At 37.2% G+C, this 26,044-nt stretch overlaps 1 protein-coding gene across 3 annotated transcripts; it reads right to left on the bottom strand.

Annotated features, from left to right (window-relative positions):
• Positions 1-2,325: 2,325 nt before the first annotated feature.
• Positions 2,326-25,982, bottom strand: RSRC2 (arginine and serine rich coiled-coil 2). Of its 3 annotated transcripts, none has more exons than XM_048821902.2 (10): positions 25,832-25,982; positions 19,064-19,220; positions 18,051-18,094; positions 13,867-14,057; positions 13,057-13,200; positions 8,283-8,405; positions 7,715-7,794; positions 6,569-6,798; positions 4,979-5,068; positions 2,326-2,963 (listed from the first exon to the last, which is right to left on the bottom strand). In XM_048821902.2, exons 1-10 carry the CDS (start codon positions 25,835-25,837, stop codon positions 2,784-2,786), a joined length of 1,245 nt encoding a protein of 414 aa, XP_048677859.1. In that variant the 5' UTR covers positions 25,838-25,982; the 3' UTR covers positions 2,326-2,783. The 3 variants fall into 3 exon arrangements, with proteins under 3 accessions (XP_048677859.1, XP_048677858.1, XP_048677861.1); XM_048821901.2 differs by having other exon boundaries at positions 6,569-6,801; XM_048821904.1 differs by lacking the exon at positions 25,832-25,982 and adding an exon at positions 17,111-17,188 and having other exon boundaries at positions 6,569-6,801; positions 13,867-14,079; positions 19,064-19,154.
• Between the last annotated feature and the right edge of the window lie 62 nt (positions 25,983-26,044).

Genomic DNA, 26,044 nt, shown 5'->3' on the forward strand with positions numbered 1-26,044 from the left:
GCACAGAAAGGTGGCAATACCATGACTCCCCTATAGCACCCTTTTCAGTCAGGACCCCTCATTTGAGATATGTTGGTCTCCCACATGAAATCTGTATAGTATAGGCTAAAAGCACACAAAAGACCAGATTTCTTGGGGGAGACGAGATTTCACGGTTCATGATGTGTTTTTCACAGCCATGAATTTGGTAGGGGTCCTAGATAGAAGAACCAAATTGTCTTGTAAAGAAGGTTCTCCTGTCAGTCACTGACTGAAAATAGCACATTCTTCAGTATGGGAAATTTTTACAACTTCTATGGATTGAGAAGCATAAATCTTTATATTCAAATACTCCTTTCCTCCTACTCCCAAATAGCTTGAACACTTACTTCAAAGAAATAGAAATTAAGTGAGAAGTAACGCTCTTTTACACACATTTAATCTAATACTCACTTTGTTCCTGCTAATTGGTTGGAAAAATACAAGTTTAATTTGATAAACTTCTAACTTTTTCAACAGTGAAATTACTCTCAGAACTTTGACACAGAAATGGAACATACCATTTCTTAGTCTGTTTGAAGTCAAAATGGCCAGTATTCGGAGCAATTTCTTTATGAGCAAATCCTGTTTAGGAACTTTGGAAAGTTGTGGAAAGAGGAATTTCTCCATTTCAATACTTAAGTTTCACGATTCCATATGTCTGTGATAAATACATTTCTTCTGTTTCAACAAATCTATTAGAGCAGTGTTTTTCCAACCTGTGGTCTGTAGACCCCTTAGGATCTGCAGACTATATCTAAGATTTCCCAAAGGGACCACATATCCATTTGGCATGTTTTTTTATATTCCACAAATGAAAAAAGATTGAAAAAAATCACTATTAGAGTTTAAATTAAACACACAATCACAACAATAGTAGTAAGTCTTCTGTGATGAATTCTCTATTACTCAATTTTTTTTTATCACAATGAAAAAAAAGCACAATTGCCTTTCATTGCCCAGCACTCCAGAATTTTGGTCTTTGGTACTTTCAAGGATGTGACATAATAGGATGTTAATTCAACTTTTGCTTATTTGTTGGAGATGGAAAACTTCTTCCACTTGCAACCATGCAATTCTACACACGATATTCTGAGAAGGCATACAGATTTGTGCCTGTAGCACTTTAAGTTATTTTAGGAAACGGACTAAATTGGAATGCTCACTTAAGAGAAAACACAGGAGGAAAGTTTAAATTTACCCACTACTTCTCCTGTTCCCCATATTTAATCTCCTCAATACATTTTCTTTATTTCTTTCCCTATACATTGAAATGTTTCCACTGTATCTGTTTGAGAAAGGAAACCAATTTTGTATTGTCAGTTTTATTCACAAAGTTTTATATCACTTTACAGTAACAAAAAAAAAAAAAAAAAAAAGAGAAAACCTCAGCCAGTCCAGTCTTCAGATAGGCCAAGGGTTAGACCAACCATGAGAATCACACATCTTATAGAAGCATAAGTAGTCATCTAAAACTCAGACTAACAAACTGATATGGCAATGTGTGAGCTACTTTATCATTTCAGCAGAAGGTTTGGGTGGGGTTGTGGGAGCAGCAGCAGGGTTCTGCATTTCTCCATTCCAAGCCCTCTTTGAGGTGGTAGAACAGACTCTTGCCTCACCCTGCCTGTAGTTCCTCGTTCTCCAGCTGATCAAGGCCTTCCTGCTCCTCAGCTTGTGGCTCCCTATTTTGGCCCAAGAGGGAGAGGGAAACTTGTGCCTCTCTGCCATCAAGTGCAGGGCTCTGCTTGTAGGTCCAGCATAAATTAAATTCACTGTATGGGGTGTTGTCCCAGCATTGATTTATGTTGTGGTCATGGAAAAACACTGATTTTTTCTGGTGTAAGGGTGTAATTAATTAGAGTACAAAATTTAGCAAGTGGTAGCGTCTTTGAATCCAAGCAATGGAGAGCATCTAGCCAACAGGAGACTAGGGAGGAAGGGGGTTTGGCTAGGGATGAAGGAGTAGCTCAGGGAAGTGGTGTATTTCACTCTCATGAGAAGACTAATCCCTTGCTTAGTAGGTGCTGGGTTTTCCAAAACCTGCTAATACATTGGGACACATTAGGTACACCACAGTAACAGTCAAGCAGAAACTGACAAGTTAAAACACAAATTTTCCGTACCCATTACTATTATTTTAATACCACCCCTCTGACATTCACCTTTTTTCTTATTCTACTACAGAGCTCCCTGTGCTAAAGTAATAGCTGGAAATTCAACATAACTTTTAAAAATTACTTATGGGTGGGATAACTTAAAAGTAACCCATTAAAACAAGCTTTTAAGTAAACTTAAAAATAGCAGTTTAGAGAAAAACATGTTTATTAACCAGGTTTTTGCACTGGATTAATGTGCCAATTGGCCAATCTGCTAGATAACATCTACACAATGTTTCTTTCATGTTTCAAGAGTTGAAAATAACTGTACAAGGTTAAAGTACAAAAGTACACAAGACAGTGGACACGAAATATCCATGTATGAGTTTACCCCAGCTGCTGCTTTGTTTGAAAAAGTAGAACTTTAACTAAAAAATACTGTCCTTCTATAGTTCTGTCAAGTTTAATGGAAGTGGGTATAACCTGATTACAACACTAACACCAGTATCACTGATCTCATATTTACAGAAAAATTGTACTTTTTCAATAAATTAAAGTCAATGCAACACCCATGCAAGCTAGAATGCTAGCTTTTTGGTGAACAAGGACCCAACCTCAGAACGGGAATCATTCACAAAGTCCCAGACTTTAAAATCATGTTCTTTTTCAAATTGCATCCATTCCTCGCATTGAAGATGTAAACCCCAATCCCATTCCTCTTTGTGTATGAGTCTGTGATCGTGCCATCTCATATTGTGCATCCAGATTTCTGAATACTTCTTCCTGTTGCTTCAGAGTTTTATAACTTTCTTCATCAACTGAACTACAACCAGCTTCATCTTCACTCTAGAAATTAGACAAGTGATTTATAGAAAAAGATTAAAATATTATTAACAGTCAAAATATTAATGTATTATAGCTGTTTAAGCTTCATACAAGACCTTTTACTTGGCTGTTTGTAGCAGCTGGCAATAATGATTAGCAATAATATGAACTACGTGCCAGAAGGGGCATTCAAGTGTAATGACATTTAGCAAAATTGATTAATTTTAAGTAAGTTCCCCTCACCTATGAAAAACATTAATATTGAATTATACTAAACATCTGCTCAGCTTTAAAAAAAGCTAGACTGAAATCAACATTTGGATATTTAACAGTAAGGTAGAACAATTTAAAGTTGGAGGTGAAATCCAGTAACAACTGGAATTTTTTTCTAATTTACTAGTCTGATCATCACTTCACTCCCAAATAATAAAACATGTTTCTTCCTTATTCTCAATGGATTTTTTTTTTATTAGTACAAAGTAGGGCTGTCGATCAAAAGCAGTTAACTCATGCGATTAACTCAAAATAAAAAAAATTAATCGCGATTAATCGCACTGTTAAACAATAGAATACCAACTGAAATTTATTCAATATTTTCGATATTTTCATTTATATATTGCATCGTATTGTAATTGATTTCAAAGTGTATATTATTTTTTATTACAAATATTTGCACTGTAAAAAAAACAGAGGACATGCTTCCATGCTGATGATGCTCATTAAAAAGTGTTAATTAAATTTGTGACTGAATTCCTTGAGGTAGAATTGTATGTCCCCTGCTTCGCTTTACCTGCCTTCTGCCATATATTTCATATTATAGCATATATTTCATATTATAGCAGCCGCAGATGATGACCCAGCACATGTTTTTCATTTTAAGAACACTGCAGATTTGACAAAACGCAAAGAAGGTACCAATGTGAGATTTCTAAAGATAACTACAGCACTTGACCCCAAGGTTTAAAAATCTGAAGTGCCTTCCAAAATCTAAGAGGGACGAGGTATGAAGAACACTTTCAGAAGTCTTAAAAGAGCAACCTTCTGCTGGTGGCATCTGACTCAGATAATGAAAATGAACATGCATTGGTCCACACTGCTTTGGATTGTTATCAAGCAGCAGTGAAGCATGTCCCCTGGTATGGTGGTTAAAGCATGAAGGGACATATGAATCTTTAGTGCATCTGGCACATAAATATCTTGTGACACCGGCTGCAACAGTGCCATGAGAACGCCTGTTCTCACTTTCAGGTGACATTGTAAACAAGAAGTGGGCAGCATTATCTCCTGAAAATGTTAAAGAAACTTGTTTGTCTGAGTGATCGGCTAAACAAGAAGTAGGACTGAGCGGAGTTGCAGGCTCTAAAATTTTACATTGCTTTTTTTTTTAATTCCGGTTTTTTGTACCTAATTCTACATATGCAAGTTCTACTTTCATGATAAAGAGATTGCACTACAGTACTTGTATTAGGCAAATTGAAAATTATTTCTTTTGTTTTTTTACAGTGCAAATACTTGTAATCAAAAATAAATACAAAGTGAGCACTGTACACTTTGTAGTCTGTGTTGTAACTGAAATCAATTTGAAAATGTAGAAAACATCCAAAAATATTATTGTGATTAATTTTTTTAAAATCACTTGACAGCCCTCGTACAAAAAAGAATAATCTGAATTAAATTTATATACATATCTGCAATTACTAAATAATACCTTTAATAACCCTGTGCAGCTAACTACGGATGGTGAATATTGAGTTGAGTTAAACTACAATGGTTTCTGTTCCAAGCCATGACAGACAATTTAGTCAGAATCTCCTCAAAGCAAGTTCAAGAACTTCTACTTGAATTGGGAAGTATTTCTGATTTAAATTCACAAACAGCATCTTAACATGAATTCAAGTTTTAAATTTTGGAAAACCCCAAAATGTGGTTTCAGCTATTTTTAAGCAATTTCAATGGATATCAGTCAGTCATAAAACACACTCTTAAGGAATATTAAGATTATAGACCCAAATACAAAGAAATTCAGAACTCCATACCTTAATGCCCATTAGTTTTCTGAATTTGACATTTTGGTCCTTGTTTCCAAAATTCAATTTCTCCCATATTTCTGCAGACTGTGATTTATCCTACAAGAATAGGAAACAATTACACAAATTTAAAAGTTTTTCAGAACATTTCCAATAAAGTTACAACTCAAGTAGTAACAAACAGACAGAAAGATGCCTTAAAAAGATTGACACTAAGGGGTCTAGACAATGGCCTACTTTGGTGGTATTATTCTCTATTGCCATATAGAAGTTCCCAGTTCAAATTTTTAGTCCAGGTCTGGTGTTGTAGGTCAAGAAAGGGAGGAAGTGCTGTTGAAACACTAAACCCTCATTATAACTGCTCAGAAGCAACATTTCTTACAACTAAGCAGGAGTTCTGATGAGCTCCAGAAGGGAAGCTGGTTCATGATTATCCTTCCCAGATAACACTTACTGCTTTGAACATATTGGTGGTGACAGACTGAGTCCCCCTGAACTTCTTTATTGCAGTAGAGCTGATGGGACATGAACATGTGTAGTTTATCTTTACTATTATACTTTATGGGACACTGGAGTTTTTCTGGCTGGCAATGTCTCTTATTTTGTCCAACAGCATAGTTTGAAGCTTTCGCTACTTTTCAATCTTTCACTCTATAATAGACACTAAGTAGAAAGTGAAATTTGAAAAATCCAAATATAAAAAGTAACCTGAACTTTTTATTAAGGTAATTTGGTGGCAATGAATCTGATGTACCACAAACTCTTTATAGCAACATATGGTGTTTACAACCACTAAACACTAATACCAAATCCTTGGCACTGGGAGGTGGAAAGTTGAAACTCTACTCAAATTCAACTACCCTCAAAACCTTTTATTTTTTAATTCAAAGATCTGTATTTTTGTAAATACTATTATAAATGTGACAGCCTAAAACGAATAAGGATTTAAAGACTACAAATTTGCAATTTTATAAGCACAAAATTGTTATCATATTAATGTGCTGCTTTATACCCAAGACATTGTTTTCTAGGCTGCAGAATTCATTTACTGTAAGCCTGCAGTGTGCCAGAAAAACAGCTTATCCAAAGTAAATAATCCAACTTTCACAGTGATGGTATGACAGAAATAATGTTCTGGGGGGGGTGGTGGGGTGAGGGGGGTGTCAAAGCAGGATAACAGGCTGCATAAGCATTATATTTTAATTTTGTCAGAACGTTACTTCATGGAAACCAAGAGCTTTTACTTCGTGTCTTTAGGCTTAAAACAGGCTGCATATCCCATAGCAAAGACCATCTTGCAATTGATATTTACTTGCAACCTTTATGCAACCCAAGAAATTTATTTTAAAATTTAATTATGCCTTAGGAGCAGTCTGGGTACTTATATGGCCCCCATCACTAACATCTGACATTCAAGGAGTAGGTCATTTCTTATTTCCTACACTCCAAATTTAATGTTGTGCTGTTGCTAACAGAAATAGTCAGTGTTACCAAGCAATTTCATTCTTCTCAGTTTAATCTTGTCCCACAGAAAGCAAACATTTTAAACAGATTTATATTAAGATGCTTCCACACTAAAAGTAGAAAAGAGAGAATTACCCCTTCTTTTTTCCCTTGCCAGAGCATTTTCCGCTTTTTCTCCTGCTCAGCAAACTTCATCGGGTTCACTGCTGCTGGGTTATAATAGCTAGGTACTGCTATTCCAGTCTCTGCCAGTGCTTTTGCTTGTAGTGCTGCCATTTGAGCTGCCATAGCTATTTGAGGAGTTACTTGTGTTCCTGATGCCAGAAGAGCAGCAACATTGATGACAGAACCCCCAGTGGCAGCAGCTGCTGAAGAGAAAGAAAAAAAAAAGGGGGGGGGGAGAAGGTGGAGGGAAATTAAAGTAAATGTTAAAGTTTTGAATAAATTTTCAACACGAGGAATAATCAGTTAGAGCAACACTCCAGTATAATTTTAGCAATTGTTTCTACCTTGCATTATTAGAAAATAGATGGAAAATGTAAGGATGAGACATGGGATACACTTTAGAAAATAGCAAGGTTTATGTTAAAAATGGAAGTCTGCAATGAATTTTAGTGAAATGGAGTTAATTTAACATTACATTAAAACTCCCCTTGTATTCTTTTAGACAATTAAAAAAAACTAGGTATACCAAGTTCACAAAATTTGTTTCTGAACCAATAGCTAAAAAAGAAGAACTGCACATCCCTCATCACTTTTAAGCAATGAACAATTAAAAGCCAGAAGATAGTGATGTATACTTTTTGGAATAAGTATAATATGTAATATAGCACTTGACTGGAATACCATATGGGAAACTAGAGCACTATTCTTCAATACAATTCTCTCATTTCCTCGGCCAACAGGGGCTCAGGAATGCTCTTGGGTGCTTGTTCAGGCATGGGGTGTGGAAAGTGTCCCCCCTCCAAATAATTAACATGCAGAGTTCTTGTTATCAAGTCATCCTCAGGATGGTGATTGTGGTGCTGGGCACTGATGGAAACAATAAAATCCCCAACAGGAAGTTTTCAAACATTTTCTCATGCAATTGAACACCATATGATCCAAGTTACCATAATTAACCACTGAATAAGGGAAAAAGGGTTAGAGGTATTTCAGTTGGTTCTGCAGAACTGTTTAAGTCCAAGATCTAACAAAGCTACATCCTATTTTTCCTCCCCTTACTGTTCCGTACGAATACTTTAGGTAAAAAATTTATTTATTTATTTATTTATTTTTTACCAGCAACGATTTCCTGTTGTTTCTGTTTTTCAACCATTTCTTTTTCTCTCTGTTCTTGCAATTTCTTTGCTCTTTCCAACCTACAAGTGATTTACATAATAAAAAAGTAATTGAAACACATTAACATGCAAAAGATTAGCAATACTGGTCAGCTTCCATACAAATGTCTATTATTTATGTAAGACAAGTCAGAATGAACATGAATTTTACCATTATTTACACAGCAACCTGGAAGCTCTAAGGGGAAACTAAATTGTAAACATTTAAAGATTAAAAAAAAAAAAAAAAAAAAGATTACAGATAGTAGCAAACAGATGCTTAGCAGCAGTAAGGAAAATTCTAAGTAAAATTTAACACCACACACAGGCACCAGTAGTGAATTGGTGGTCTTCATCCAGTCTTAAGTGGATTTGCTGTTCAAATCCCCAAAGCCACAACTGGCATTAACTGGCTGATTCCAGTACTGTAAAAAATCTTGTACTGTCACTATTTGCACTGTCCTTAATAGGTAGGGAAAGTACTTCGGTCTGTAGTATTTGTTAGGGTTTTTTTAAATGAAATTGAGTACCTTCTGGCTAATGCTTCCTGTGCATCCATTGCTGTGTTTCGCCCCCTAAAAGGTGGTGGACTTGGACTTCGGCTGTGACTCCTGCTGAACTTTCGGGGTTTTTCAATTCTCTTCTTTCTTTCTCTGTAAGTGACCATATTAATAAAAAGATCCATTAGTCACTGAAATAAATCCATGTGTATTTTAATATTCCACAAATAATTTAACATTAAAATCCTTCAACTGCTTTCCAAGGACACAGTGGAGAGTTAAAATGTGGGAAGCACAATTACAAATATAAAACAATACATCGGTGGGGCGTGGGGGGGAGTGAATAAATTAAAATACTGAGGCCAGAATTCTGTAATAGGGGATGTTAGAACACTCAATTCTAAGAACTGAAGTTCCTCCTTATTCATCTCTGACTGAAATCTACAATCTAGAGTTCTTATGCGCTATGAAATTCAAAATTTTAAATATGACATAACAGATGCCCATGGGAGCCTCCCTTTTTGAACCAATATCTTAAGATTGCCAGAAACACACGAAGTAATGGTGTGAAATTCAATAAAATGATTGGGGAAGAGTTCCATACCCCACCCAACACTAACAGGTCGATGTCTGTCCTAAAAATATTATTTTTGATGGGGAAAAGTTTGAAGGAGTAATTTACAGTAATCTAATAATTTTATGAATAGGTCACTATCATGTCAAATACTAGATATTACTACATCTTAAAGTGAAGTAGGAAAAAAAACCCTGATAAAAGGTCAAAAAGCGAGCTTAGCTCTGAAAAAATGCATGGCCCTCTAGAGGAGGAATGGTTTTACATACATAGGAAAAAACACTGGTCTCGGTACAAGAAAGCAGGATAATAATAAATCTGCAAGATTTCAAAATTGCTAACAGAGGCCCAATCTTGGGTAGTCACTTATCACCTGTTGCTTTGCAGATGCTGTGTTCTGACTGGATGATTTTAAACCCTAATAGACTTTCCTTCTGAATCTTTAGACAGAAATGAGGAAAATAACTCCATAGATATTTTTTGGCAAGTAGTTCTGCTAAAACTAAGAGCTGTAAAATTAAGATTAAGTTTGAAGAGCACCTTGAACCCAGGGATTCAGAAGCTCATACAAATACCCCTGAAAGGGAACACTGCTCATTTGGAATTTTTATCCAGTGCAGAGAACTCTGAAGCATGGATTTTCTGAAGGTTAGTAAACTGATAGGAAGCTAATTTCAATTACAGAATATTTGGGCACTAAAGAAAAATGTTAGAAACTGGACACCAGTTCGTCTGGTAAGCCCCTTCCTCCCCAGCAATATAATTCCTGATATAAAGCATGATCGCTTTCTGTTGACTGTAAAAAATATTGCTGCTAACCAATAGCTGCTCAGACACAATGTGAAGCACAACTACCACCGATTCTCTCATCCAACATCACTGATCACTCGATTACAAGACATCGAAGATTTATTCAATTGCAAGGCGTTTGACAAGAGGAACGTTACAACCACCATATCCTAAATTTCTGAAAGTGCTTGACAAGCAGCAAATTGCAGAGACAGCACCCCACATGGCTCTTAAATAACGCCACAGACAGACTGAAAGTATTTTAAGATGTACAGTGACCGAAGTTTTTGCCATTTGACATTTAATGAAGCATAAATATAAGCTGTGATAAGGAATATGGCTGGTTGGGGACAGAGCAGCTATTTTAAATATTCTGCTCCTTTTTTTCAAAGCTGCACGGATTGCAAACAATTTGCAGCGAACTAACTCTGAGTAAAGTTACAAAATAGATCAGTTTTCACTAAAAAAATTAATGGAGAACAAAAGAGGTCAGTTTACTATCTCATTAGAAGAGATCACAGTCAAAATACTGACTCAAGCACTGTGAAACTTGGCACAGAATTGTATCATTCATCAGAATTGAGTCAATCCACAGCATACGTTTCAGAGACACCTGCATACCTGTCATAACACCAGTTATCAGAGACTGATCAATGATGTGCCCAACCAAGGCATCAAGAAAATTAAAGAATTTTAACTTCTGTATCTGAGCATTTTAGAGTTGGAAAATGGTTACTGTGTGCTTTATGCACCCCATTCAGATCTGAATCTGAGCGAGACAATGGCAGAACTGCTACCAAGTTATAAATACCAAAAGACAAAGAGTTCAGAAATCTAAGTGCCAAAAAGAAAGCTCACTTGGAAAACTGAGACTGGGGAGTTTCTTGGAAATGGTCACCAGTAACTCAGGCTTTGACAACTATAAATGCTGCGCTGTATCACGGCGAATGCAGTATTTCATAAATAGGAGGCTTCATTTTGTGGTGGAAGTATAACCATGTCTTGCTAATTAAATTTTTGTTGGAGCTCAGTCCAGTGGTTTTATCTCAAAAGACTAACTGAGCTCAGATGTGATACGAAGGCCCCAACTGCTGTGAGAAAAAGCACAAGAGTTGTGTGACCCACACACACTTTATTTCAAATATTAATGGCTCATTTTTCCAGGATTTTGATTACGTCTGAATACAGCAATCACCAAAAAAGTGGATTACTGTCATGATCTATTACAACCCAATACACTGCATATTTTTGATTGGCAAGGTCATGACTAAACTGAAAGCCCTTTATTTTTCCTGCACACTTGCTGCTTGGTTTCAGTTATTTTTTAACTCAGTTCTTGAAGAGGAAGCAAGAATACATGCATGGGAGTGGACATAGGGTCATTAAAATATACGAAAGACAGCTTTTAAATGATACTGAATTGTTTTTGTAAAATACATGCAGTCTGTAGTTTTAGAACTCTAAGGGAACTGACACATTCCATTCTCCATATTCCCCCCCCCCCAAAAACAAACAAAAAAAAAACCAGTTTAAAATCCTACATTAAATATCGGCAGGAGCATGTTCATTATGTCACGTATGTCCCCTCAGCTGTCTTCTGAGAAGTGCATGTTGAAATAATATATCTTTGTGAGAAAAACCATACTATTGAATTCTGTGGCTGATCAGATGAAGTTTGCTGAATATTTCACAAGTGTCATTGTAATATTACACCAGAACCCTGATTTTCATAGTGGAACATACTAGGACACTATAAACTAATCTAATGCTAAATAGTCACTACAGATTTCCAAACTAAAGTCATTACCTGAAATATTTGGGTTACGTTATAAGGATGGGAATTTGAATATTTCAGAGGATCTCAGAGAGCTCTGAGGGTGTATCACTTTCACATCTATGATTCACATGTTTTTTACCCAAGTTTGTTGAACAGAATAAGCATCTACCACCTATTTTGGATCAGAGCTTGCAGCAAATCATTTGTTTTTTCAGAACAAAAACTGCAGCATATTTTACCCAAGTTTGTTGAACAGAATAAGCATCTACCACCTATTTTGGATCAGAGCTTGCAGCAAATCATTTGTTTTTTCAGAACAAAAACTGCAGCATATTATGCAAAAGATGGCAAATACAACTAGATTCTGATATTCTGAACATTCATGCCTTATTCTGCTGGTAGCTGGCTCCAATGAGGCAAGAGTCTCATTGGGCAGCAGACAGTAGTAAAGATGGTATTACTAAATTTTTCATGTACTTAATTTTGAATTGCAATAAAACAAGTCTCATCAGTGAGTTTATCTTGAAGTTCCATAGGCAAATTAGCATATTAAACACACTACTAAGAATACAAGTGCACTATCTCAATACAAGCTAAAAAAACAAACAAAAAAAAAAAACACAACAACAACCACCAAGAACCGCAAAAGGCTCCAGATCTGTCAAACAAACAAAGCTGTGGAGTCAAGTGCACCAGATATACAGAGGGTCAATATCTTTGATAGCTAGTATTTTCAAGGTGGGTAGCTCCCCTTTCCTGAAGTGTGTTTTACAGAGAAGCACCATCTGGAAACAACAAGATGCAGATACAGTAAAGTTATTTTTAACAAGCACTTTGGCAATCTCACCACTCTAGTAACATCAAACAACAAATTTTGTTGCCTCTTTCATTCTGCACTGTTCTTTTTCTTTTTGAGTACTTTATACTCCAAGCTGACTAAACTGAAAGCGTGGCATGAACAGGTTAGATTGAAATATAAAGCGAGCTTGACCAGAAATAATTCAGTCAAAAGTAGTTCAAATGGAATTACGCATCTATCAGTAACAAATTATACTTCGTATTCTATACCATCATCCAACAGAGGATCTTAAAAGTGGTTTACAAGTTATTCTCTATAGCTCTGCACTTAAGTAATTCCATTTTATAGCCATGGGAGTTGAAGTCTAAAAACATCATGTGATTTTTCCAAGGACATATAGCAAAGTTGTGGCAGAGATGGGAATCAAAGCCATAACTTTGGACTTAGTTCTGCAATTTTAACAAAGCCATCTGTCCTCTCATTCTGTGGGTTCATATCGTTATTCCAAATCCTATAATCTATACTGTCTCAGATTATAGGGTCCCCCCCAACAATCTTTAACTTGTGGGGTCCCAAGACACTTTTTTAAAGTTATACCATGGAGACATTCTCCTAAAAAAAGGTGAGAACCCAACTCTTAGATGGTAAGCTCTTTGGGGCAAATGCATCATCTTATGAATTTGTACAGTGACTAGCACACTGGACTCTCTAGCTATTAATGCAATAGAAAGCTATTTCCATTAAATTATGCCATTTCAGTTAATCTGAACAGATTTTAAAATGTGCTACATTTGAGTGGTGACAAAGTCTCTGTGGTCCAGTAACAGCATTTACACAAATGACAAATTAAGAACATAAGACTTACCGGCTTCTGCTCCTAGTCCTACTTCTGCTTCTACTTCTATGTCTGTGTCTAGATTTTGATCTAGAACGAGATCTTATACGGCGTTTTCTCTCTCTGCTTCGAGACCGTGACTTTTTTCTATCACGGCTTCTACTACGATGACGCCTGAAAACATACATTCCAGTAATAAAGTTAGTATCTTGAACAATTTAAGTGAGGGATATGAAAGAAAAAAACCCCAAAGACTACCACTATAAGAAAGCCACTAGTTCATTAAGCAATGTTACTCATTAATACTGATACACAATATGTTAGTGCAGTAACCAGACAACATAAAAAGAGCATTCCAATGCAGGAGTCCCAATTTTCAGAGCTTACTTGAGTTGCTTATCTAAGACAGCAGAACTCTAATACCTTAAACACAAAAAAAGGAAAAGCAATGCTCTGACAGTAGGAGAAAATGTACGGTCATCGGTGCTTAGGGATTAAATATTTATACAATATACATTCATTGCATAAATTAATATGCATATGCTGGATTAATTTTAGACACTATCTATATCAAGCCTTAAAGAGGCTCAATAACTTTACTATCAACTCAGGAAAAAAAAATCTGGACTAGCATTAAATGCATTGCATGATAAAACGGGAATCTTTGCTACTTTAGAGTTAACATTCTGCAACAAATCTGTTTTTTTCAAAAACCCAGAGTTAGACACAATTCAGCTGTACACAGGAAATCTAATAAAACTCCAAAGCACTCAATTTTTGTCAAGCACTTCAAGGATAAAAGAGATTATTATTCAATAATCACATATATAGACAACTTACCTTTCACGAGACCTGGATCTTGAATGACTTTTGCCTCTTGATGATTTCCTTTCTTTGCGTTTGTGTCTGTCCTCACCATTTTCAGATGAATTTAGGCTCTCTCTTCCCTTGTCAGAAGAGTGTTCTTTTTCATTGTGGTCCTCAGATTTGTGTTTCTTGGAGGACTTTTCTTTGGACTCGTGTCTTCTTGCCTGTTTTAAGAAGAAGTTGGTTCTTTCAGGAAGATAGTGCAACAAAAAGAGTTAGTATGGTATCAGAAGATAAAAATGATATGTTGTGATGCAACATTAGTAACCTTAGGAGTGTGGCTCAGTCAAGGGTGATGGCTATTTTACTTAATACCATCATCTACCCAATGTTGAAAGTACACACTATCATTTCCCCCACCACCTATCTTAGGTATTTCTAAAGCACCCATCAGAGTACAGCAGAACCCCACTTATCCAATCTAACTGGGACCAGGGCCAAATCAGATAATCCGAAGAATGGGAAAGTGCAGGGCAGCACCATCTTGCGGCCACAAGAGAGACCGCCCACTTCCGGACCTATGCACGCTGGTTGTTCGGTTAATATGGAGAGCCAGATAATGGAGGGTCAGATAAAAGGGGTTCTACTATATTATTACACTGTTTCCTGACATGACAGTTCAAAGCATTACAAGGAAAACAGTGTTCATCCTCAGTTACTGGTTACACCATCTATAATGGAGCAATGCTAAAAACCTAGCACATTTCTGTCTCTACCAGTGTCTGAGCATGTATATACACGCATATAGATATTTGTAAATAAAGTACATTTAATATGTCTAGAGACATACCATGTACACAAGCACATTTGTAAACCCAGATATAGCTTCAGACATACATATAACAACTTTTTATTTGAAGTTTAACAATTCTTCTACCCACGATTAAGTATGTACTGATGACTTAAACTAAGGTGTTTATTAAAGTTAAATTTGAGGCCTCACACTTTAGTTTAAAATGGAGATATCCTGCAATGCTGCACTGCAATTTTTTTCTGCATTGCCTCTTTTTAAAGCAGGCTCCTCTTCCTTCTATAGCTGCAGTGCCAAAAGTACTTTGGCAAGGTCAGTTCTGATTTTTATCAGTTTTTTCACTGGAGACTAAACCATGACAAACAATTTTTCTTCTTAATATATCCAGCTTATTTACTAGCTGTTTCTAATACAAAATACTGTAGACCATTTAAGAGTGGTAGCCATGTTAGTCTATATCAGCAGAAAGAACGAGGAGTACTTGTGGCACCTTAGAGACTAACATTTATTTGAGCATAAGCTTTCATGGGCTAAAGCCCACTTCATCAGATGCATACAGTGGAAAATACAGCAGGATATCTATCTATCCATACACACACACACACACACACACACACAGAGAACATGAAATAATGGAGGTTGCCATACCAACTCTTAATGAAACCAATCAATTAAGGTGGGCTATTATCAGCAGGAGAAAAAAAACTTTTGTAGTGATAATCAGGATAGCCCATTTCAAACAGATGACAACAAGGTGTGAGTAACAATAGGGGGAAAATTAGCATGGGGAAATAGTTTTTACTTTGTGTAATGACTCATCCACTTCCAGTCTTTATTTAAGCCTAATTTAAAGGTGTCCAGTTTGCAGATTAATTCCAGTTCTGCTGTTTCTCGTTGGAGTCTATTTTTGAAGTTTTTGTGTTGGAGAATTATGACTTTTAGGTCTGTAATTGAGTGTCCAGGGAGACTGAAGTGTTCACCGACTGGTTTTTGAATGTTATAATTCTTGACATCTGATTTGTGTCCATTTATTCTTTTGCATCGAGATTGTTCGGTTTGGCCAATGTACATGGCAGAGGGGTATTGCTGGCACATATCACATTGGTAGATGTGCAGGTGAACGAGCCTCTGATAGTGTAGCTGATGTGATTAGGTCCTATGATGGTGTCCTTTGAATAGATATGTGGACAGAGTTGACAACGGGCTTTGTTGGAAGGGTAGGTTCCTGGGTTAGTGTTTTTGTTGTGTGGTGTCTGGTTGCTGGGGAGTATTTGCTTCCTGTTGGGGTGGCTTTCTGTAAGCGAGGACTGGCCTGTCTCCCAAGATCTGTGAGAATGAGGGATCATCCTTCAGGATAGGTTGTAGATCTTTGATGATGCGCTGGAGAGGTTTTAGTTGGGGGCGGAAGGTGACGGCTAGTGGTGTTCTGTTACTTTCTTTGTTGGTATGGCAACCCCCATTTTTTCATGTTCTCTGTATATATCTTCCTACTGTATTTTCCACTGCGTGCATCTGATGAAGTGGGCTTTAGCCCACGAAAGCTTATGCTCAAATAAATTTGTTCATCTAAGGTGCCACAAGTACTCCTTGTTCTTTAGACCATTTAAGTCATTTTAAAAAAAATCGAACTATAATCGTATAGTAGTATCAGCGCAAATCCTACGTTTTTGAAATACAGTCATTTTACAGGTTCAGCTACATCTGCTCTAACCTAATATTGAACATTTAAATATCCTTTTCCCCCAACTACCTATTTATCACTTAAAATAGTCAAGCCTGGAACAGACTTGTCATAATTAGATAATACCAACAATAAGCTTTTAAGATGCTTTCACCCAGATTCTTTAAACTAAACTTTTGCTGGTAAATTTCAAATTTTAGAAATGTACTAGATCCTTCATTACACACATTTCTAACAAACTGGAAATATCTTTGCTATTTTTACAGTCTATTATTATAGTTTTATCTCATAAAATAGCTATAATATATGGAAATATAGTTGAGTTAAACAGAAGTCTATTTTTAATGTCAGTTACTTAATACTATTCACATCCATGAATACAATGCAAGACATTTTGACCTATATATTCAGAAACAGCTACTGATGTTTTAGTCTTTAGTTTGGGGTCATTAAACAACGTTAAGAACCTGCAATTCCCAGCAAAAACAATCTGAAAGCTAAGATGTACCATGAGACACTATCCAGGTGACCTATTCATGAAAAACCTGCTCATCAATTAAATCAACCTGCAAGATGTAAAAGGTTCACTGAGACCTAACAGTATAGTAAAACGCTGGAATTACTTATAAGTGAAGAAAAAAAACTTTCTGAACATTTAGTGTAATGAGAATTTTTTTTTAATTTCAGTCTTCTAGACATACACTCAGTAATAAAACACCATTACATCCCATAACTGATTTAAGATATTTTTAAGGGAAATATGAGTTTGAATGACTAATAGTTACCTTATCATGAAGTAGGCTTATAATTTTGCTATCTGAGTCTGGAGCGTCTTCAGTTCAGTCTCTTCGCGCATTAGCACGCTGAGTATGATTTATTATAGAAATGTTATCATGTGATCTAAACAATATAGTCAATTTCACAAAAACTCCTAAATTAATTGTTACAGAGCTTCCATTGGGATGGGGGAAGGGAAAGTTCCTGTCCCACATTAAAATTTTAGGAGTTCCCCATCTACCCAGCCTATTACTGCCCCACGTGACAGCCTCCCTCCTGGCTACTTCTGCTGCTCCTTGTTTGCTCCTTTCACCTCTTCTCTGGTAGGTAAGTCAGTTATCTCCAATGTACCATTGCTACTGCCTCTTCTCATTCCCCTTGCCTTCGATTTTTAAAGAAGCCCTCTGTGAGCTCTTTGCTGTCACAGCCACACTTCCAGCTGACTCTTGCTGAAATTGCTACATATGTAATGCTGCAGCATTCCTTAAAACTCGAAGTTGCAATCATCAGAGTTTAGTCAGTGGGGATTTCTTTTGAAGAAATATCCTGAGGTAGATGGGTATTCAACATTGAGACCCCTGAGCAGGGGTCAGGCATCAGAAGACGTAAGGCTTCTGGTTAATGGAAGCTCTGTGAGATAGTCACCAAGAACACCAATTCTACTTCTCCATATGAAATTTTAATTTGGCTGTTTCCACAAGAAGTTTAAGTTACCAGTTTCTGAATGCAATTTTGCTATAAACTATTACCTTCTTGTCAAAATGATGGCTTCAATCATGCTTCACTATGATAGGTACTCCATACCCATTTAAGTTTATGAGTTTCCAATGGTTTTTTTGTACTTACCATAAAGTCATTTATATATTGTTTTACACACACGCACATGACTACAAGATACTTTTAAAGATGTATTGTACAATTACCTAAGCACTACAAAGTGTTAATTACCTCTTTGCTTCTGCTCCGGCTTCTGTGTTTTCTTCCTTCGTTATCTGAAGAAGAAAATATTTGTTAGTTATCAAGTAAACATGAACTTTCTTGTCTAGTTTTATTAGTTTATACTCATTTAAGTTACATTTAGCTTTTCTACCCCACAAAGTCAATAATAAAAGTTTAACAAAAGTTAAAAACTATACTTAAAGACTCCTTATCTATGTTAGAAACCATATTATCAGAACAGAGAATTTTTAAAATGTGTTTCTTTTCACCGTTTATGCTATTTACTTTTGCCTGATTAGTTTGTTTCATACTTACTTCCTGATCAGCTAGAACATAATTGTTGTATTTAGGATATAAACCATGGAGTAAAGTGTCTTAATCCAAACACATCTAACAGAAGACATTTACACATCAGGTTTTCTAACTATTTCTAATACTTATGAGTCTCCAAGAAAAATATCCATTGGGCTTTGGAAAAATATTCAATTTTTATTTTCAGCACATGAATCATTTAAAAAAGTTAGCAAGTCTCAGTACAAAGTATTTCAAAAACAGTGTCAGGCTCAGAATTAGTAGAGTTCCAGACTTTCAGCTTCTCAGTCTTAAGCCACCAGCACCAGACTTTCAAGAGCAACCTTTTCCAAAGCTATATTTTAAAAATCGAGATTCAAGTTCTGCAAGTGTGCACGTTTCTATTTTAGAGTATTTTTAAACATTGTATTCTACTATAAGAAATTAATTAAATTCAGGCAGATATGACTAATATGTCAGTTTTCTTCAAAAGGATGTGGACAGTCACACAGCCAGGATGAAATTTACATGTTTTGCTGGTAGTGAATCCACAGGAATCAAAAATTTTGTTCTCTATCAGAGATAATTTATAACTTGCTTCATTAATTTATTTGCACATCTCCAGAACTTCCTGAGCCAGGATCAACTTTATACACTATGACAGCATTTTACAATCTGTTATAATAAATACCTACACAGGTAAAGCGACATCACTTTGAGATTGACCATACCTGACTTCCGTTTTCTTTCCCTTGAGCGTGAACGCGATCTTGAGTAATGATGTTTTGAGGTTCTAGGAGAATTAGATGCATCTGACTGTTCCTTTTTCTTCTCTCTCTCTGGGGATGATTTTTCTGGGGCTATTCCATCTCGTTCTGTATCGCTACCCTACATGGACAGATTAAAATATTTTAAACTTAAGATCAACGATTTTTTTCTTTTTAAATTCAAAGAGAAGATAACGAGATACACTAGCACATAAGCTGCTCTTTTTACCTTGGATCTTAAAGTGTTCAACTAAATCAGACATCTTTTAAAATTAAAACATTCCAGGATGACTTGATTTTCTATCTAGTGAATGTTATGGATACATAATCATTTTGTCTCCATGTTTGTGTACTAAAATGACAGTTGCTCTTTGCACCGTTATCAAGATACGCTGCATCCAGTCTAGTGTGGAGAACAGAATTACTAAGAACATCACCCAAAACCAGCATAACCATAAAAGAACAACACTCTTAAAGAAGAAGACTGGACTTTCATAAATGAGCTGGGTTTGTTTTCTTTTTAACTTTTCAGTGAAAAATTGTCACCTTCTGAATTGTTTGGTACACATTTAATTTGTGTACCATTTGAAGTTTTTTTGAATTTCTCCAAATTATGTTATTTATCTGTGCATCCTAATGCTGCTTTTATAAATTCATATCACTAAGGTTACTTCTGGTGCATGATGCTGTACAACCAGGCCAGATTAAATCATGTTATGAATCAGGGCACAACAGAGCTAAAACATGGTGCTCTAAGCACCAAAATCTGCAATGCAGAATTGGCCTCAAAGAGACATGAAATAAAAAACAAAACAGTATCCTTACAGAGCTCCAAGCTACTAAGTGTTAAACAATGGTCAGCCATATAGCAGTGCTACTATTAAAATATCATTCCATGTGAGATGCGTGTTTGTAAGAATAGGAGGGATCCATACACATTGTGTCTCAATGATTTCTGTATCAGATCTGCTCAGTTTGCAAGAACATGCTTTTTCCACTCTTCCCCAGTTTTGTTGTCAGCTCCATGAACTCACCTTGGTATCTGACATTTAAGATGAATTCTTTCCATTTCATGCATCACCACCAAGACATTTTGCAAAGCCAGATTATGCCTTCATTTGCACCTATGCGCTCTCACTGATTTGTGGTTCTGACAGGTGAAATGAAGGCATAATCAAACCTGTGAAGACAACTAAGTGGCAGAGATTTCACTGAGGGCATAATTTGGCCTGAAGAATGCGTTACTGGTGACAAGAGGGACAGAATCCAGTTTGACTAAGCCCAGGGTGAGTTTGTATGGCTGACAGAAAAGCCATGCTTTTACTGGCAAACTGAACAAAACAGATGTAGAAATCAGTTAGACAGCAAATATGGAACACTACCTTGATGATTTTTTTTTGTTTGTTTTAAACAGCATCAATTTCAGGGATAGAACTAGATTTTAACAGGGAGGATTTAAAAACCTAATGATTTAACAGCGGGAGGGAGGAAATCAAGAAAAGCGGGTTATATCCGTTTTTTTCACTGTAAATTATTGTAAGATTTTCTTTTTTAAAATAAACCTATTTGAAATGAAATCTGAATTCAGTACAAAATATGTTAAGGCCTAAACTCATTATTTTCTCTTACAACATTAAATTAAAAAATTAATCTGCTGAATACATGAGACTATCAACAACTTTGAATTAAAGGCTCCTTATCTACATAAAGAAAGAATCGGGAAAAAAAAAATCTTACTTTTGAAGTCAAGCTTTTTAAATATGGCACAATAGGTCAGCCTAAATAATTTAGGAGACTGTCTCATTTTCAAGAGAATCAAACAAGACTAGGAAAATAAGATCCAATCACTAGGCATATCTGAAAATTTTCCTGCGAGGACCTGAAATAGTCTGTTTAATTAATTAATTAGTTAATCCCTCTGTTTAATAAATCATTGAGTTCTAAATGTGAAAACAGGCTTTGATAAGAAGTTTATGTATCCAAAACATTAAAGGTTTTGTTGATTAAAATTTCTTTTTATATGCTGTTGTGTGTAATTAAATTAAATTCCAGTCACCATCCTACTGCAGCTTGACACAAATCATAACTAAAAAGTTAATTATTTAGTAAATAATCAATGTATCATTCACCATTTTCTAACATACTGAAATGTACAATTAATAAGAATCTGAAAATACTAAGCTATATAATTGCTTAAATAGATGTATACAGTTATACCCGCCTAGGTTGCAAAAAGATGTACCAAATCTAGTCTAAAAGCTCTATTTTGTTGTAAATCAACATGTTTTAATGGTTATATCAACCAATGAGAATGCACCTTTCTTTAGAAAATAAAGGAAGTACAATGGAAAAGTTTATTAAAATCTAGGTTTTCCACTTGGTGATTTAAATCATTATTTAAATTGCCTTAATTTAAATCAATGCACCCTGCTACTTTAGTTATTCTTCTGATTATTCATGTAAAAACAATGCCACAGTAAAAGCTCTTTTATCCAGCAGTTCACCAACTGGCAAGCTCTATAAACCAGCATTTCTGATCTGCACTGAAAGTCCAGTTGGTGCGGAGCCAGCAGAGGTGTGGGAGGGGCTGCAGGGCATGCTCTGGGAGGAAGTTTGGGTCCAGGAGGGGGTTTGGGGCAGTGGGTTGGGGTGCAGGAGGGGCTTGGGGTACCGGCTGGGGGGCACTCACCTCCAGCAGCTCCCCGCCCCTGCCGTTGCTGGCAGAGGTGTGGCCAGATGGCTCTGCTGCCTCCGTGGCTCCCAGCCCATTGGGCCGGGCAGTGCCTGCAGACAGAGGCAGTGTGCCTGCTTGCAGAGTCGCCTGGCCGCACCTCTGCCAGGAGCAGTAGGGGGCGGGGAGATGCCAGAGGTGAGTGCCCCACCCCATCCAGCACCTCAAGCTCCCCCCATCCCCCACGCCCCCTCCCAGAGCCTGTGCCCGGCAACCCCTCTCCCCCAGCACTCCAAACCTCTCCCTCTGAGTTAACCGGCATTTTTAATTTACTGGCACCCCCCACTCCCTCAGCATGCCGGTTAAAAAAGCTTTTACTATATATAGTGTACTAATGGTGAGCTTTTTTCATCTGTGACATTACACAGTCCTTTCACATCTCCTCAATATTCACAATTCACATGCTTTAGCCCACCCACTCCATGTTGTCCAGGCAGCTACTCTTTTTTCACTGCTTCCTTCCTTCCACACCAGCATCTTTGCAAAATTCTACTCAAACACTCGCCTGGGGTGAGAAAGCAAGCAAGCAATTATTATTTTTCTATTATCAGGATCACACCACATCTCTCTCATATAGCATTTATTGTAAACGTGTAGCACACAAAAATGTATTTTGGATACAAGGTGTCCTCCACTTATATATCTTGAAAAATCAAAAGAAATTATGCACATGATTTTCAAGATACAGCATCCTCCACCTATGTACCCAAAATAAATGTTTGTGTACTAGTCTTTTCAAAATTTGATATTTGGAAATTCTGGTTTTATATTGCTAATATACTTATATTAACAGAGCATTAGTCCCCAGATTGAATATCTTGACTTTTGCTTGTCTAGTCATATTTAACTCTAAAGTTCCCAGCCCACAGGAAACCATGGTAGACCTTTAGATAATGGAGCATAACAACCCCACATTTGCCATTCCATCAGTCCTTGGCATTCCAAAGCTCTCTAACTAGTTTCTCATACTTTTTAGAGAGAGGGAGTGCTTCAGAGTACTGTTGGTACAGTGATCATGTGGGATATTTGCAGATGCCCACAACTAATGAGTTTCACAGGATGATTTATATTACGGTGTCAAAAAAATTTGACGTGTTTTATTTTCAACAACTCAACCAGTGTCTGTTATTTCTTCAGTTGGAGTATATTTTTAAGATGTATTTTAAAAAGCTGACATTAAATTTTAAACCCATTTTCTTTGGAGAATAGAGAGATGAGGGGCTGAAGTACCAGTCAAACAATTTTTTTTTTTAATTTACTGTCTTTTTTGCTGTCCACATACCATGCCCAGCAGAAAATATAGTAAAACCTCAGAGTTTCAAACACCAGAGTTACGAACTGACCTGTCAACCACATATCTCATTTGGAACCAGAAGGACACAATCAGGCAGCAGCAGACACCCTCCCCACCCCCAAAAAGAAAGGGGCAAATACAGTACAGTACTGTGTTAAACTACTTAAAAAAGGGAAAGCAGCATTTTTTGTAAAGTTTCAAAACTGTATTAAGTCAATGTCCAGTTGTAAACTTTTGAAAGAATAACCATAACATTTTGTTCAGAGTTATGAACATTTCAGAGTTATAAAAAACCTCCATTCCAGAGATGTTCCTAACTCTGAGGTTCTACTGTAAGCCTATTACAACACTGTTCTCCAGTCCAAAAAAGCCTTATTATTCATGTCCAAAATTGCTCATCCACCACTCAGCAAAGTAAGGACACTTCTACACTACACAGAAAGGCCTGAATTCTGCAAAAACTTAGGTGCAGGCTTAACTTCACACACTGCGAGTAGTCTTATTGATTTGAGTTGTACTATTCACAATGGGCAAACTTAGCCACATGTCTAAGTCCCTGCAGGTATCAGGGCCTAACTGTGAAAACAAGCTATTGCTCAATGGACTCAATGAGCTGCATCATAAAGCTAATTCATGTATGTGACCCAAGGACCTCTTAATTCCAACAGGCAAAGGGTTACAGAAAGGTCATGAGTCTGGTTTGTACCTTACGTTCATTAAAGAATATGTGAGATCTCAAATCAAAGCTGCTGTCACACCGGTCTGTGAAACACATACACAGACACTATGCAAGGAGCTATGTTTTTAAAGTCAGTATCGAGGTATTAATCACCAGCAAAGGTGAAAAACAGGTTTTCCTCCAGACAGGAGGTAAAAAGTGTGTGTCTCTCTGTATGTAGATTAAGCAGTATACACTAGCACAAAGATACCCATTTACATACAAAGTTAATGTTAATGAAGTGATGTGACATCAACAGGGAAGGAGCACACAGTAAAAACAAGCCAAGGGTGGGTTTTCTGTCTATGAGCAAAGACAATGAGGCAATGATGACATTCCCTCATCCTGCACCTAGAAAACAAAACGGACAATGTATTTACTATAGAGAACTTTAGGTGAGATAAAGTTCTTTAGATAGGAGATTAACCTGGTAGTTAAATTTAGTCTCTAGAAAGTGTGTTATATTGTTTTATATATATAAAGTATTTGCTTCCAATATTCTTACTCACCCTGAATCTTCGATAATATATTTTTGTTTTCAATGTAAACATTTCGAAGTGCTTAATGTTAAGCAAAGTCCTGATCCTGAGTTGAATCTTACAAGCTGGGGTGTTCTGTTCCCTTAGGAATAACAGATCTGGTAATTGTGTGTAACCTATGTCAGGGGCTGGCTATCACAGGGGAACACTTCAAAGGCACTGGAGTACAGGGATTGTTAAACGGCAAGGCACAGTAATGGCTGGCATGGTCAAGACAAGTGAGTAACAGGCTGGTGCATGTTAAGAAGATGACACCGAGTTAAGTACAACCAAGACTTCCTCACACTGGAGCAAGCGGGTAACAAGGTGACTCCTAATTCTGGGTACCCTGAGAACCATCACAATGCAGCTCTGGGGTGCATAGCAAATCTAAGATTCTCTTTACTCCCATAAAAATAAAAGGAGTACTTGAGGCACCTTAGAGACTAACAAATTTATTTGAGCATAAGCTTTCGTGACCTACAGCTCACTTTTTTGACATTAATTTCCTTCCTATATGTGACAGACTAAATGATTCACGTAATCTGACTTGTCAAACACAAAATACCAATTTTATAAATGCAAATTTTGGCTGTAAAAGTAAAGAAACTTATCTTTCTCTATTTTTGATAGAATCATTTTGCAAGACATTAGTGATTTCTCCCAATTAGAGAAAACTTGAAGAAACATGGTTTTCAGAAAGTACCATGCACACCCAACTTCAAGAAATCAAGTCCCTTTAAGGCAGCTCACGTTTGGTGCACCAAAAATCCCTATTTTTGAAAATTCTGCCTATGTTAACTTGCCTACTACATTTTCCTTCTTCGTCAGTTATGTTTGACTTGCATCTTAAAAGTTACAAACACGAATTTTTAATCAGGAATAGAGTACAAGATTAACCAATACTTTAACCAAAAAAGCAAATCCCCCCTCTTAAGAGCCGCACATATAAAAGAGAAAAGGCGAAAAAGAAGTCTAAGGGAATCTCCCACTAAAGCTACCCATCGGGACAGGTTTTGAGTGCGTTTAAATACTGCGTGTTAGAAAATATGTTCAGATATTAGGTCTAGTCCCAAACATGGAGAAAGGTATAAAGGGGCGGGGAGGAACAGAGGGATCCGCCAGGACGCGAAATATGGAGAGTCTGGACTTCAAGGCACCCCCTCCCCCTTCGCAGGAGCACCCGCCCCTGAGGGCCAGCAGGTAGCGAAGCCCAAAACAGACGTCCCCAAGACTCTCTGCTTTTCTCGCAAAACCGGGGCGGGAGGGGGGAGAAATAGAAACTTCTGGAAGAAGAGGCGAAAGTGGCAAGTGGCCTCCCCTCCCCCACACCGAAGCCTATTATGGCGCCGGCAAGGGGAGGAGGCGGGCGCCATTTTGTCTACGCGCGCATCCAGTTCCCCCGACTCAGATGCCCCCATTCCTCTCGCTTCCCCGCTCCTTAAAATATCCCATGATGAGCAGCACCTACCGCCATGCTCGAGCGCTTGGGGTTTCGCTCCCCTCACAGGCTCCTCAGAGGGACCCAGCCTCCCTCGGCGGCTGCCGGCGGCTCTACAGCTCACTGACTGAAGGAGACAGACCCCGCCCGCTCGCTCCAGCGCCTCCTATCGGGTACCCGGATGTAACAATGGCCGAGGGAGGATAACCGCAGTGCATTCTGGGGATGAAGGCGGAACCTGTT

This window comes from Caretta caretta, chromosome 15, assembly GCF_965140235.1.
Source record: "Caretta caretta isolate rCarCar2 chromosome 15, rCarCar1.hap1, whole genome shotgun sequence".
Lineage (NCBI taxonomy): Eukaryota > Metazoa > Chordata > Testudines > Cheloniidae > Caretta > Caretta caretta.